This window comes from Perissodus microlepis, chromosome 20, assembly GCF_051167445.1.
Source record: "Perissodus microlepis isolate ML-2025 ecotype Zambia chromosome 20, ASM5116744v1, whole genome shotgun sequence".
Lineage (NCBI taxonomy): Eukaryota > Metazoa > Chordata > Actinopteri > Cichliformes > Cichlidae > Perissodus > Perissodus microlepis.
The window spans coordinates 22,923,509-22,937,401 of NC_140480.1; the positions used below are offsets into that span (position 1 = coordinate 22,923,509).

Genomic DNA, 13,893 nt, shown 5'->3' on the forward strand with positions numbered 1-13,893 from the left:
GTTTTGATTTATATTGTCAAAGGTCACACCGGCTCTGGCTGTTTTCTTTTTCTTCAGCTTATGGAGACAAACCAAGGAAGGAACACAGTCGGCCTTTTCACATTGAAAAGTTTCAGCATCAGCCTTGTTTTGAAGAAGTGCAAGAGAGGTTTTCATTATATTTTAAAAGGCTGTATGTAATTATTCTGAACATCCCAACATAACAATAAGAAGATGAGAAGATTGAGAATGCTAGCTCTCTTGGTCTATGTGGCCCGCAATGCAAAGGACTCTTTTCTACTTCTTTTGCTTGATTCATACCAGGTCTGTGTGTTGTGTCTGTATTTACAACTCTATTTACCATATACCTTTTTATTCTTTATTTGTTACTGAATGGTTATGTAGTATTTAGTTGTTGTTTTTTAATAGTGAAGTTAAGGGCAGATGTCCTTAACTTCACCTTCACCACACGAGCCAATAGTCTGGGTCATGTTTGGACTCTCCTGGTACTCTAGCTTCCTCCCACATTCCAAAGACTGTTGTGGATGTGAAGATGAATGGTTATTTGTCTCCCTGTGTCACCCTCTATGATGGCTATTATCTGTGTGTGCAAGTGCAAAAGCAGCAAAACGAATGTCAGTTAAATTGTGGTTAATTCTGATGATCCATACATATATTTTTATTTATTTGTTGGGACATGCACACATCTGTTCAATGCTCCATCATGCCTAGCTGGGCTTTTTAATGCCAAACCCAGTAGTATAAATTCAGATAAACCAGGTTAAATCAGTTAATTCAATGCTATCAGCAAAAATCACAAACAGTTTTGGTTATTTTGTTGCACAAAACATTAAACACACTACTGAACAGCATGCTATCCAAGGATAATAACAATAACAGACATTTTTGCGTCTCTTTGAATACAATCAAAATGGGAGCATATCAAATAAGAAAATCAAATCAATTTCAGTTAATACGTTATTTGGCACCATGGTTGTGTGTTGGTTAGCACTGTTGCCTCACCCTATGATAGCTGAGATAGGCTCGAGTCGCCACACAACCCTGAACTGGATAAGCATTATAATATAGGAATACTAATACTACAATAGGGATACTAATTAATCTGTCTCAACACTTGGTTTATCCTCAACTAGTTAACTTCAGAGCTTCGTCACGCTCAGCCAGGGCTCTAAATTTTACAGCGAAACTTTAGATCAGGATTCTTCATCTTCTTCTTGTAGTCTTCATCAAACTGCTCATTCTGAGCCACAGTGAAGTGGTTCTTCCAGTCACCAACTTTCCCTGGAGAAAGGGAATATTCAGAGTATTTGATCAATCCCACAGTCATACTTGTCCTGTACGCTCACGCTCCACGATACACCCACCTAACACTCCTTCAACATTAAGTGTTTGTGAGTATGTGTGTCATGTGTCATTAGTGGGTGAGAGTGCGTGAGTAAATGGTCTGTGTGTGTGTGTGTGTGTGTGTGTGTGTGTGTGTGTGTGTGTGTGTGTGTGTGTGTGCGTGTGTGTGTGTGTGTGTGTGTGTGTGGCTGAGGCTGGCACCACAGTTCTGATCACAAAAGCTGCCAGACGGGACAGGGTGTAAAAAAGAAGTGTATTTGATCAGCACTATTGGACTGAGCAAATACTGAGAAACAAATGTTGTCCAGCAGGCAGTTGTACCTTTTCTCATGAAAGGAGACACCTCTTGGTTCATCACAGGAACTGTGGAATAGTTGGTCATCTTGTTTTGTTTCATGCTGTCAAACGTCACACTGGCTCTGACTCTTTCCTTCTCTTCAACTGAAGGAGACAAACCAAGGAAGGAACACAGTCGGTCTATTTCTTTTTCATAGTCCTGTTAACATCAATATTGAAAATATGAAAAAGTTTAGAAGGTACAGTTCACTCCAACATGAAATGTATGTTTTTTCTTCTTCTGCTCTCTAGTGCTATTTATTCATAGCACTAAGGAAAACATAAATTGACATGTGAAAACACATTTTAGTTGTCTGTGTCTTTGTTCATTCTCTGTGAATTTTCAATTTAAAGACGTCAGACTTTGACCATTCTTTGTATTTTATTTATTATTATTAAACCTCGTATCTGAGGTTTTCTTTTTTTGCAGTTTATGCATCAGAAACAATTCAGCGAACTACAGTTTTCAGACATAACCCAATCTTTGCCAGATCAAATATGCAGATTTTCAAAATTAAGATTTCCATACCAAACAGGTTAGGGGCTGGGTTAACAATAAACGCCTATCGATTGGTTAGGCGGGCGGTTAAGGATAGAGACAGAAATGTATTAACAAGTGAGAAGAATATGTTGAGTTAATGAATGAAGAGAAGAGAGGAAGGAGATTGGATTGAGGACTTATAGTGAATCAGGACATGCAGAAGAAGTAGTGCATCTATGAAGTGGATGAAGAGTGGAAAGGGAGGTGGTCCAGATGACATACCTGTGGAGGTATGGAGATGTCTACGAGAGAGAGGAGTGGACTTTTTAATCAAATTGTTTAACATCTTGGAGAGTGAGAGTTGCCTGAGAAATGGAGAAGATGTGTTTTCAAGAACAAGGGGGATATACAGAGGGATAAAGTTAATGATCCATAGTATGAACATATGGGAACGAGTTACTGAAGCTAGATTAAGAAGAGAGGACACGATCAACAAGCAGCAGTGAGAGCAGCAGACAGAGCACTACAGATGTAATGTTTGCTTTGAGAGTGTAGAGAAGGTCAAAAGTAGTTGCTCTGTATCTTTGTGGATGTGGAGAAGGCATATGTGGGTGTCAAGTGAGGAACTGTGCCTCTATGAGGAATTCAGGGGAGGCACAGTAGTTTGTGAAGGTGGTGCACAACATTTATGAGGACAGTAAGTCGGTCAGTAGGTGTGACAAATAGGTTCAAGATGAAAATTATTTCAGGGACTGATTTTGTGCCACTTTTTGTTTGCAATGGATGACACAGTGGATCATCTCCCCTATCCCTAGCATCCTCCTCTATCATACACATATGTCCTCTTTTACTAAATCCATGAATACTCTTTGTGGTTTTCATATTTTCCTCCTGCCTGGCAGCCTCATATTTAACATCCTTTGTTATATGATAATTTTAAATATTAAGATCTCTGTCAAAAATGGCACACATGTTAGCCATCTTACTGTACCTCAATCAAATCTTCATAGAACATGTAGTGAAAATTTGAATGAGTTTTCTTCTTCTCCCACCAGCTGTTCACATGGTCATACCACGATCCAAAAACCTCTGGAGACACAGAACAACACACAAAGGAATGTTTATACAGGAAATGTGATAATATTTTTTGTCCTTAACACTAAAAGTAAATTAAACTCACTCTTTCCTGACATGAAGTCCTGCAGGAAGGTGCTCCAGTCTCCTGGTTCTGGCATGCCACCGTTCATGCGTTCAAAGTGAAAATAGGACACTGCATTGTCTTTTGCATTGCGGGCCACATAGACCACCTACAAAAAGAGGAAACGCTGAATTATACTCTGTGGGTTTCATAAATCCCATGTCTCTATGACTACAGGTATGTGTGCTTTTACCCTGCAGCGCTGCTCCCAGAAGGACTTTGGTACAAACTGGACTGGTAGATGAGTTTTAATGAGACGAGGAGTGGTGGGAAGTTTGTCTGCCAAATCGGTACCTGAGTAAGGTAGAGATAAGAAGGAACCGTTTGCAACAGAACATGCAAAGATAGATTTCTTTATATACCACAGATCAACAAAATTAATTGCCCAAACATTGTGTTTTTGAGGTGCTATGACTAACATAACAGATTTACACACCAATAAAACTGCCAGAAGCATCACAAAGCTATCGAACAAGGCTATATTTGTACCTATAGCTATTTGTAACCTGATTCAGAATGTTTTTTGAATATCCTTTTGACTGAACAGTTCTAATGACAAATAAGTACACCAAAGTGAAATTAGGACATGGACCTTTTGGTTCTGGTCTAATACAAATATGGCTAATTGAAGGTGGTCACAAGATTTAACCTGAAGGTAGAAAAGGTACGTAGAGCTCCAGAAAAGGCACTCTGTCATAAAGAGGGATGGATGTCTGACGGTCTGGACCCATGTACCCAAAATACAGAAGATCTATGATGTAAGAGACCCATGTGGTTCCTGGGTGCGAAACAGATAAATGCATATTGTTTGGTGTGATATCAGCACATGATGATATAAGCCCCATAATCCAAATGAACACAGTCAGATAGCATCCTTATAGTGTCTTTCAGCCAATGTCACAGTCTGAAACCTATAAACTTGCACGTTAACATTAAAATGGGAAAACATTATTTAAAAAGCACTAACAATTTTATAACCTAAGTAAGTAACTAACTAACTAACAAACCTGCTTTAGGGTACGTAGCAATAAGAATATCATCTGGTCTTGCTTTGAAGTTCTGTACGTTGTCCCAGTTGTCAGTGAAAGCGTTGGTCATGGAGACTCCATGGAAGTCAAACAGTTGTGGCCGATGTAGCATCTCCATCTGTAAGAATGACTTGTTTTTTCATGTTTTCCCCATCCTTCTGTTACTTGCACAATAAGTTATGTTTTGCAATCTATGGTTTTTAAAACCAGAGTTGATGACTATGCTGAAACTAGAAGTTTCATCGGGACTCTTTTGGTCACACACTGTTGCAGCTCATCTGTGATTTAAAGTCATAGAGGAATCCAGGTGCTTGATTTGGTTTCTTCTTTTAATAAGAGATCTGATGAAGGTCTGCATTAATCCATTAATTCAACATTCTGGAGTTGCTGTCTCTGCTTTTTGTTTGGTTGTTGTTTCCAGGTTTAGTGGAGACGATTTGTTCCTGCACCACTAATAAGTCCTACTGAAATTATACCTCGAACTTACCATCATCACCTTTGCCAGTTTAACCTTTGCAACTGTAGTGTTTTCTTTTTTATGAGAGCATTTATGTTTTTACTATTCACTTTCTGATTGCAGTTTGGACCTTGTCTGTCTGGATTCTGCCTGAGCTTTGTGTTGCTCACCTTGTTTTTTTGTTTGTTGTACTAGCTTAATAAAACTCTGAATAATATTAACATTGCTCTGTGAATATCGGTCATGTTAGTCACAAAGAGGTTCAGTCAAGTAAGTGCAAAAACAGTCAGCTGACAGTACATGATAAAAAACAAGGTCATCATTTTCAGCTTTACTGTTTTTCACAGATGATGTAAGTTAAAGTCAACTCGTGCACTCCAGCATTGGTAGAATCAGGAAACACCAAAATTACAACATTTCCCCTCCAGCCGTTTTCTCTAACCGCAATGAATAAGACACATTTATTTCATTCGTTACATTTTAGTGTTTAAGTATTTAAAACAAGGACGTTTTAATGCAAACAAAATATTTTTGTAAAGTAAAAGCAGAAGATTTATAGTTGGTAACACATGATTACAAGGCTTGCTTACCATCTAGGATCACTCCTACCAACTAACGTAATCTTGAAATTGTAAAGACGGCACGTGACTCGACGGTTTAATCGTTAATTTCAGCAATGACTCAGACCTAAAGTGAAGGAGTTCAGTATTTGCTCAGTATATTTGGACCAAACTTTAGAAGGATAAAGTTAGAAGTTAGAAAAATAACATTTTTATTACTGTTCATTAACATGTCAAATGAAAAAGCAAAAATGCAGCACATTTAAAACATATACATCAGACAGCATGGCATGTGTGTTCTGTTGAATATTGTTCAAAGTCACGTGTAGGTACTTTTTCTGTCTTCCAAACAAAAGATCTTTGTTATTCACTGGAACACAACGCACCGCTTTCTGAAATGTGTGCATTTATACTGAACCAGTGCTATGAAGTCAGATAAGCCAGGTTCATTCAACTCGACCAAAATAAATAAATCAATAATGAACAGGCTGAAGGCTGGATTGATTGTTTTGCTGTACAAAAGAGTAAACACTGCAATAACCTGCACATAGATGACAGAAGAATAAAAACACAAATTTTTTAACAGAATTAAAACAGCTGTGTTTAATAAAAATGAAATCAAACATACAACAGCAGCCTACTATCTCTACACAGCTGAGAGCTGCTTGCCATAACTGTGTGAATGTAAAAAGTTTTCTGCTTCTTTTTCTTGATTCATACCAGATCTATGATTCTATATAGGCAACCTATGCATTCCCACATTACACTTTATGTGTGGCCAAATTATTAAGTACGGGAACATATTCATTTGAGAAATAAACAAAGTTTAGTTTATTCAGGTAGTGTAGTTTTTAAGTTGAGGATAAATGTTTTTTAAGCTGGGAAATTACACAAAATGAAGTCTGGTTCCTGTGTGGATTCTCTCCTGGTACTCCAGCTTCTTCCCACCGTCATGCCCAGCTGCTGGGTCTCTTAATTTCAAACCCAGTAGCATAAAGTCAAACATACTAACCATTAACAATCAGTTAGTTAAATATTTTCAGTAAAAATGACACATGTTCCTTCATCCTCCTTTTTCTTAACCTCCTAAGACCCAAACTCTTTCATGGCATGCATTTTTAATTTCTCTTTGCTATTTGGGCTGATTGGGACCTGATGAATGTAAAAACAACGAATTAGATGATTTTTTTTTTTTTTTTTACCTGATTTTTGTTTTTGAGAAAAATGGGATCCTCATAAGAGGACATTCATTTTAAATTTCAATAGAACAGTGGCAGTATAATGTCCTCATAAGTAGATATCAGACTCTTGCAGAGCAATTTAGTATTTTGGTCTCCACAACCCAAAATGTGATGTCCACATATGTGGATGCCAGGTCCTAGGAGGTTAAGCTGATAGATAGCCAACAGCACCACAATGTAACAGAATTCAGTTGTTCAGGCTTAATATTTGATTTATTCTTAACTATTTAATTGCATATCACTTCTCAGCTCTAGCTCGCACTTTGAATTTCACAGCAAAACTTCAAATCAGGATTCTTCATCTTCTTCTTGTAGTCTTCATCAAACTGCTCATTCTGGGCCACAGTGAAGTGGTTCTTCCAGTCACCAACCTTTCCTGGAGAAGGAGAACATTCAAAGTATTTGATTAACCTAATAATAAACTGAACATATATTGGTGCCTATACTGAGAAAAAACTAAAGTTTCCCAGCAGGCAGTTGTACCTTTTCTCATAAAAGGAGAAACCTCGTGGTTCAGCATGTGAACTGTGGTATAGTTGGTCATCTTGTTTTGCTTCATGCTGTCAAACGTCACACTGGCTCTGATTCTTTCCTTCTCTTCAGCTGATGGAGACAAACCAAGGAAGGAACACAGTCGGTCTAGTTCTCGTCCATAGTCCTGTTCACATAAATGAAAATATGAATGAGTTTAAAAGAGATGTTTCATCCCTAAATTTAATTAATTTTTCTTCTTTTGGTCTGTAGTACTGTATGACTATAATACTTTTTCATCATGACAAATTCGGTGTGAGATGCTCTCCTTGGGAGATATTAGGATTCGACAGACTTCCCTTTAAATATGTGACAATTTTGATTTTTTTTTATGCATCTTAAAATGTCAAACCTTCAAGATTAACCAAAAAACAGATTTCATTTATGTGTTTCTTTATTTTTTATGAACTTTCAATTTGAAATTTCAAATTTGATCTTTTTTTCTTAATTATTAGTAATGATGGCAATAAATAAATGCTCACTTGTAGCTGGTTAATGTTTAAACTTCTGATACTACATCTACAGTGGCTTGCAAAAGTATTCAGCCCCCTTGAACTTTTCCACATTTTGTCACATTACAGCCACAAACATGAATCAATTTTATTGGAATTCCACGTGAAAGACCAATACAAAGTGGTGTAAACGTGAGAAGTGGAACGAAAATCATACATGATTCCAAACATTTTTTTTTACAAATAAACAACTAAAAAGTGGGGTGTGCATAATTATTCAGCTCCCTGAGTCAATACTTTGTAGAACCACCTTTTGCTGCAATTACAGCTGCCAGTCTTTTAGGGTATGTCTCTACCAGCTTTGCACATCTAGAGACTGAAATCCTTGCCCATTCTTCTTTGCAAAACTCCTAATGTCGGGTCCAATCCCAGATAAATGGGGAGTGTTGCATCAGGAAGGAAGGTATATATCATAAATCTTTTACCAAATTAAGCATCCATATCATCAACAGAGATAATAATGATATCGGAGATTTCCATACCAGAGTGGTCAAGTTCTTGTCAAGCTGGGGCAGGATGGATAATTCTTTGTCTTTTGTTGTGTTTTTAACATGTCTTTGCGTTTCACGTGGCGTGGTAGGCTCCACCTTTGGACAGAGTTTTGCTCTCTGGTCAGTCCTTCCTACACCTTCCTTTCTTCCTCCACTGTATTCGATGGCTGGGTGGGCAGCAGAACACCACCAGGTCGTCTTCACCTCAGTGATGGTAATCAGACTTTCATTGTTAGAATTCTGCACTTAGTTTCCTATGAATCAATATTGTGTTCTCTCTGCTGTAGCCACTTCATTCCTCATCTGGATTCCTATTCTATGTTCTCTGTCTGGGACTTTGAGGATTTCTGTCCTGCCTTCAGTCCCATCAATACCTGTAACCTGTAAAAGGACTTACTGTAGCTGGAACACTCACCTGCTTGCTAGAAGGATGTTGCTGGAAAGGATGTGTAGCAGGTGAGGGTGATTAAGTATCTGTATCGAAATGGAACTGTACTAACAAATAAAGAGTGTGTGTGGAAAAGTGGAAGGAGTTCTCCGAGGAGTTGATGAACGAAGAATATGAGAGGTAGCGGACAGATGGAAAACAGGTAGTGAATCAGGAAGTTCAGAGGATTAGTAAGGAGGAAGCAAGAACTGCTATGAAGAGTGAAAATGTGGTTGATGCAGATGACATAACTGTCAGTCGGCACACGTCAGCCAAACTCGGTGCTGTACCTCAATCAAATCTTCATAGAACATGTAGTGAAAATTTGAATAAGTTTGCTTCTTCTCCCACCAGCCGTTCACATGGTCATACCACGATCCATAAACCCCTGCAGACACAGAACAACACACAAAGGAACGTTAACATGGGAAATATGATGATATTATTTTTCCTTTACACTAAAACTAAACAGAACTCACTCTTTCCCACCATGAAGTCCTGCAGAAAGGTGCTCCAGTCTCCTGGTTCTGGCAGGCCACTGTTCATGCGGTTAAAGTGGAAATAGGACACTACATTGTCTTTTGCATTGCGGGCCATATAAACCACCTACAGAAAGAGGCAAAACTAAATTATACTCTGTGGATTTCATAAATCCCATGTTTTTAAGACTACAGGTTTGCATGATTTTTACCCTGCAGCGCTGCTCCCAGAAGGACTTTGGTACAAACTGGACTGGCAGATGAGTTTTAATGAGACGAGGAGTGGTGGGAAGCTTGTCTGCCAAGTCTTTCCCTAAATGATAAGAAGGAGTAACTTGTAACTGTTAAAATGCAATGAATGACTTTGTTATTATAGCATAGATCACCAATACTAATTACTAAACATTATAATGTGCTGTTTTGATACTGTGATTAACCTAATACATTTACACTCTAACAAAACGTGTCACAGAATGATGGCATGTAAGCAAAACAGATGTCAGACAAAAAGACTGAACCTATTTCAAACATTCTTTGAATATTCTTCTATCTGAACAGTTCTAATGATACCTTAATGTACAAGTACACCAAATTGAAACTTTTGGTTCTGACTTAATACAAATATGGCTAATTGAAGGTGGTCACAAGATTCAACCTGAAGGTTGAGAAGGTACAGAAGTCTCCAGGAAGGGCACTCTTTCATGAAGAGGGATGGATGTCTGACGATCTGGATCCATGTTCTCAAAATACAGAAGATCTAGGATGTAAGAGATCCATGTGGTTCCTGAGGTTGAAACAGATAAATGCATATTATTCAATGGGATATCAAACTATGAAGACATAAGCTCCATAACCCAAATTAATACACTCAGCATCATTTTAGTATTTTTCAGGTCAACACTGAACTCATGGATGCATACCGTTTAGTGGGAATCCTATGAACTCAGACACCAACATTAAAAAAATTTTTTTAACAAAAAAAGTTATTTTATAATTAGATAAGCTCCGCACTCTTGCACACACCACATCAGTACCTGCTTTTGGGTACGTAGAGATAAGAATATCATCTGGTCTTGCTTTGAAGTTCTGTACGTTGTCCCAGTTGTCAGTGATGACGTTGAGCATGGAGACTCCATGGAAGTCAAACATTTCTGGTCGACGTGGCACCTCCATCTGTAAGACTGATTATTTTAAAAGTCTTTCATGTTTTCTCCAGTCCTAAAAAAAAACCCCAATGAAATGGCAAACTGGATGTTTCATGACGGTTAATGGCTGTGATTCAGTTTGTAAGTACAGATTTCATAGGGACGCCCTCTTTTGGTCACACCTGCTGTCCTGTTGTCAGGGTTTAAGGCAGGCTGACTGGTGGTTCTTTTCCTCACAGGTCTAAAGAATTGATATACATATGATGACATCTGTTGGGGCTCATCTTGTCCTTTTTGTTTGGTATTACAGTGTTGCTGGTCTGCACACCTAATCAGTCAGACTGTCAGGATGCTGAATTCTCTCCCTGCTCTGTCCCTCTCCAGTCTGACACACACAGAACTACAGACCTGCATCCACCTCTCCCCTCTTAACCCTGCCCACCCCCCAGGACATACAAAACTCTCAACCTCCACCATCGCCCCTCACTGACTCCCCCACCCCACTTGCGCACGAACTCTTGCCCACAAGCACTCTGACTGTGCTGGACACTGTTTTGTATTGTATTGCGTCGTACATAAGACTTATTTTAATCTTTATATTGTTTTAGTGTACACCGAGGGCTGTGGGAGCATTGAAACTTCAAATTCCTGTGTATGACCTGTGCATATGGTTTTTGACAATAAAGCTGACTTTGATGTAAATTTTAGAAATGTAGTTCAAAGTTCATTTGAATTGCTTCATTCAAGTAAGTGTAAAAACAGTCAGCTGCCAGTACGAAAAGGATGACTAATTACAACATGTGCACTGCAGCATTGGTAGAATCTGTAAACACCAAAATTACAACATTTCACCTCCACCACACTGATTCAGACACACAGTAACATTTACTGAATGTATTTTAAACAGAACATGTTTAATTCCTTTACAAATGTTTGTAAAGTAAAAACACAGCAGATTTATTGTTGGTAACACAAGATTATGAAGCTTACTTACCTTCTAGGATCACTCCTACCATCTGACATACACTTGAAGTTGTGAACAAGGGATTTAACCCACAGGTTTAATCATTAATTCCAGCAATAACGCTGACCTAAAGTGGACGAGTTAAATATTTACTTAGTATAACTTGCCCAAACTTTGGGAGCACAAAGTTTGAAGCTGTCTACAGCTTACAGCACCTTATATCAGTTGCACGGAAGTAGCTCTAAGTAACCTGGGCGCTACAGCTTTAAGCAGCTCCGCGCGCTCCCGCGGACGGCAATCACTCTCTGCCCGACGATCACTTTTTGGCCCAACACCTGGAGCAAAACAATCGCATGAGTGCTGCTGTTTGAGGAAGAATATAGGCTGTATCCCAATTCAGGGTCTGCAGCCTTAAAGGCCGATTACGTCACAGCGACGCGACGAAGGCTGTCCCAATTCACAGGCTGCTCGAAATGCGGCCCTCAAATGCGTCCTTCATTTCCCTGAATTTTAAGGATGGATCCGTGTATCCTCCATCGCCCAACATATCCCAGGGCTGTATCCCAATTCAGGGTCTGCAGCCTTAAAGTACGCAGCCTCAACGGTCCTCAAGGGCCGCATACTCAAAGACCGCTAAGGTCTTTGAGTATGTATATTTGAGTAAAATAACTAATTGTCTGTCCTGAATCAGTCTTATTAGGTGATGTTAAAATAATTTTATAATTCCAGTGTTTTCAGTGTGGGAGAAAGTACTCAGGGCCTTCAAGTTAAACACTATGAAAGGCAGAAACAAGTTTAATGTTCAGAAACCTAAAGTATGTATCAGCAGCAGAATGGACCTAAAAATAAATGTTTGTTTCAGTTCTATGAAGCTTTGAATATTTGGATTAGTACTGCTGTGTTTGTTGCATCGTATTGCTGTAATTGTTTATATGCTTTATATATTCTGAGGTAAGTTCATCTATAGTGTTAAATTATATTCTATAAGGATGTTATGTGTTTGTATACTTTCTGCCCAGTTTGACCCATTTAACAGAAGTCAGCCTGTTTAAGGCTCTGATATCTATTCTGTATGACTTAAAGCAGTTATGGCATGGTATGATTTTCTCACCCAATAAAGGAATATTTAATATATCAGTCTACTCTTCATTTTATCAGAAACAGTTATCACAGCTCGCACATTTTCTTTTTATACTTATATGTAAGCATTGAGCCAAATTTAGTAATGCCAACATACTGAAAGAACAATATTTGTCTCTTATATATGATACATCTATATATACACTGTCAAAGATACTTGTCTTAGAGTGAAGATTTAAGGTGATAGGAAATATAAATAACTGCAACTTGAATCTTTATTGAAGCTCAGTGAATGACACAGAGTTCAAGCTCACTGCTGTAATAACTAATAATGATTCATATAATAACTATAATATTGGCCATATTATATTTACATCACCAAAGTAAGATGACTGTAGTCTCATGAACAACATGAGCTAATTGTTATTTACTAGCTAATCTTAAAATGACTGTTCAGTACAGAAATAAGGCCCAACAATCATGTTTTTACAGTCCCATGGTCTCAGCCTCAGATACTTATCAAATAACACAGAGCTCATGTAAAAACAAATGAACAAAACATTTTCGCCTTCATTCGTGAAAAACAATGCTGTATGAAACTTTTGGCATACAGCTCATGAAAACACAAAATTCCTATCTCAAAAAATTAGCATATTTCATCCGACCAATAAAAGAAAAGTGTTTTTAATACAAAAAAAGTCAACCTTCAAATAATTATGTTCAGTTATGCACTCAATACTTGGTCGGGAATCCTTTTGCAGAAATGACTGCTTCAATGCGGCATGGCATGGAGGCATTCAGCCTGTGGCACTGCTGAGGTGTTATGGAGGCCCAGGATGCTTCGATAGCGGCCTTAAGCTCATCCAGAGTGTTGGGTCTTGCGTCTCTCAACTTTCTCTTCACAATATCCCACAAATTCTCTGTGGGGTTCAGGTCAGGAGAGTTGGCAGGCCAATTGAGCACAGTAATACCATGGTCAGTAAACCGTTTACCAGTGGTTTTGTACCAGGTGCCAGGTCGTGCTGAAAAATGAAATCTTCATCTCCATAAAGCTTTTCAGCAGATGGAAGCATGAAGTGCTCCAAAATCTCCTGATAGCTAGCTGCATTGACCCTGCCCTTGATAAAACACAGTGGACCAACACCAGCAGCTGACATGGCACCCCAGACCATCACTGACTGTGGGTACTTGACACTGGACTTCAGGCATTTTGGCATTTCCCTCTCCCCAGTCTTCCTCCCAACTCTGGCACCTTGATTTCCGAAAGCCGCTTTTGAACGCTGTTTCTGGTTCAAAAGCAGCTTGACCTGGGGAATGCGGCACCTGTAGCCCATTTCCTGCACACGCCTGTACACGGTGGCTCTGGATGTTTCTACTCCAGACTCAGTCCACTGCTTCCGCAGGTCCCCCAAGGTCTGGAATTGGTCACCTCCGGTCACCTCTTCTCGTTGTGCAGCGTTTTCTGCCACACCTTTTCCTTCCCACAGACTTCCCACTGAGGTGCCTTGATACAGCACTCTGGGAACAGCCTATTCGTTCAGAAATTTCTTTCTGTGTCTTACCCTCTTGCTTGAGGGTGTCAATGATGGCCTTCTGGACAGCAGTCAGGTCGGCAGTCT

The 13,893-nt window shown here is 39.0% G+C and overlaps 2 protein-coding genes across 2 annotated transcripts; both read right to left on the bottom strand.

The window, feature by feature from the left end:
* Positions 1-651: 651 nt before the first annotated feature.
* LOC146364534 (cytosolic sulfotransferase 3-like) lies at positions 652-4,517 on the bottom strand. Its single transcript, XM_084915945.1, has 7 exons — positions 4,367-4,517; positions 4,009-4,137; positions 3,553-3,653; positions 3,342-3,468; positions 3,153-3,250; positions 1,666-1,840; positions 652-1,281 (listed from the first exon to the last, which is right to left on the bottom strand). Exons 1-7 carry the CDS (start codon positions 4,503-4,505, stop codon positions 1,169-1,171), a joined length of 882 nt encoding a protein of 293 aa, XP_084772071.1. The 5' UTR covers positions 4,506-4,517; the 3' UTR covers positions 652-1,168.
* A 1,528-nt stretch (positions 4,518-6,045) lies between these two features.
* LOC146364535 (cytosolic sulfotransferase 3-like) lies at positions 6,046-11,609 on the bottom strand. Its single transcript, XM_084915936.1, has 8 exons — positions 11,225-11,609; positions 10,120-10,258; positions 9,741-9,869; positions 9,298-9,398; positions 9,086-9,212; positions 8,897-8,994; positions 7,129-7,303; positions 6,046-7,021 (listed from the first exon to the last, which is right to left on the bottom strand). The coding sequence occupies exons 2-8, from the start codon at positions 10,256-10,258 to the stop codon at positions 6,897-6,899; spliced, it is 894 nt and encodes a 297-aa protein (XP_084772062.1). The 5' UTR covers positions 11,225-11,609; the 3' UTR covers positions 6,046-6,896.
* Positions 11,610-13,893: the final 2,284 nt, after the last annotated feature.

What these genes read in the sequence shown, in the direction of transcription:
- LOC146364535 (XM_084915936.1), bottom strand. Translation starts at nt 10,258, where the DNA reads ATGGAGGTGCCACGTCGACCAGAAATGTTTGACTTCCATGGAGTCTCC. An exon ending in CTCTACGTACCCAAAAGCAG is followed by an intron (nt 9,870 to 10,119) that starts GTACTGATGTGG and finishes TTTCAACCTCAG; the next exon opens with GAACCACATGGATCTCTTAC. An exon ending in TCTATGAAGATTTGATTGAG is followed by an intron (nt 7,304 to 8,896) that starts GTACAGCACCGA and finishes TTATGTGAACAG; the next exon opens with GACTATGGACGAGAACTAGA.
- LOC146364534 (XM_084915945.1), bottom strand. Translation starts at nt 4,505, where the DNA reads ATGGAGATGCTACATCGGCCACAACTGTTTGACTTCCATGGAGTCTCC. An exon ending in TCTGGGAGCAGCGCTGCAGG is followed by an intron (nt 3,469 to 3,552) that starts GTAAAAGCACAC and finishes CTCTTTTTGTAG; the next exon opens with GTGGTCTATGTGGCCCGCAA. An exon ending in GGACTTCATGTCAGGAAAGA is followed by an intron (nt 3,251 to 3,341) that starts GTGAGTTTAATT and finishes CTGTGTCTCCAG; the next exon opens with AGGTTTTTGGATCGTGGTAT.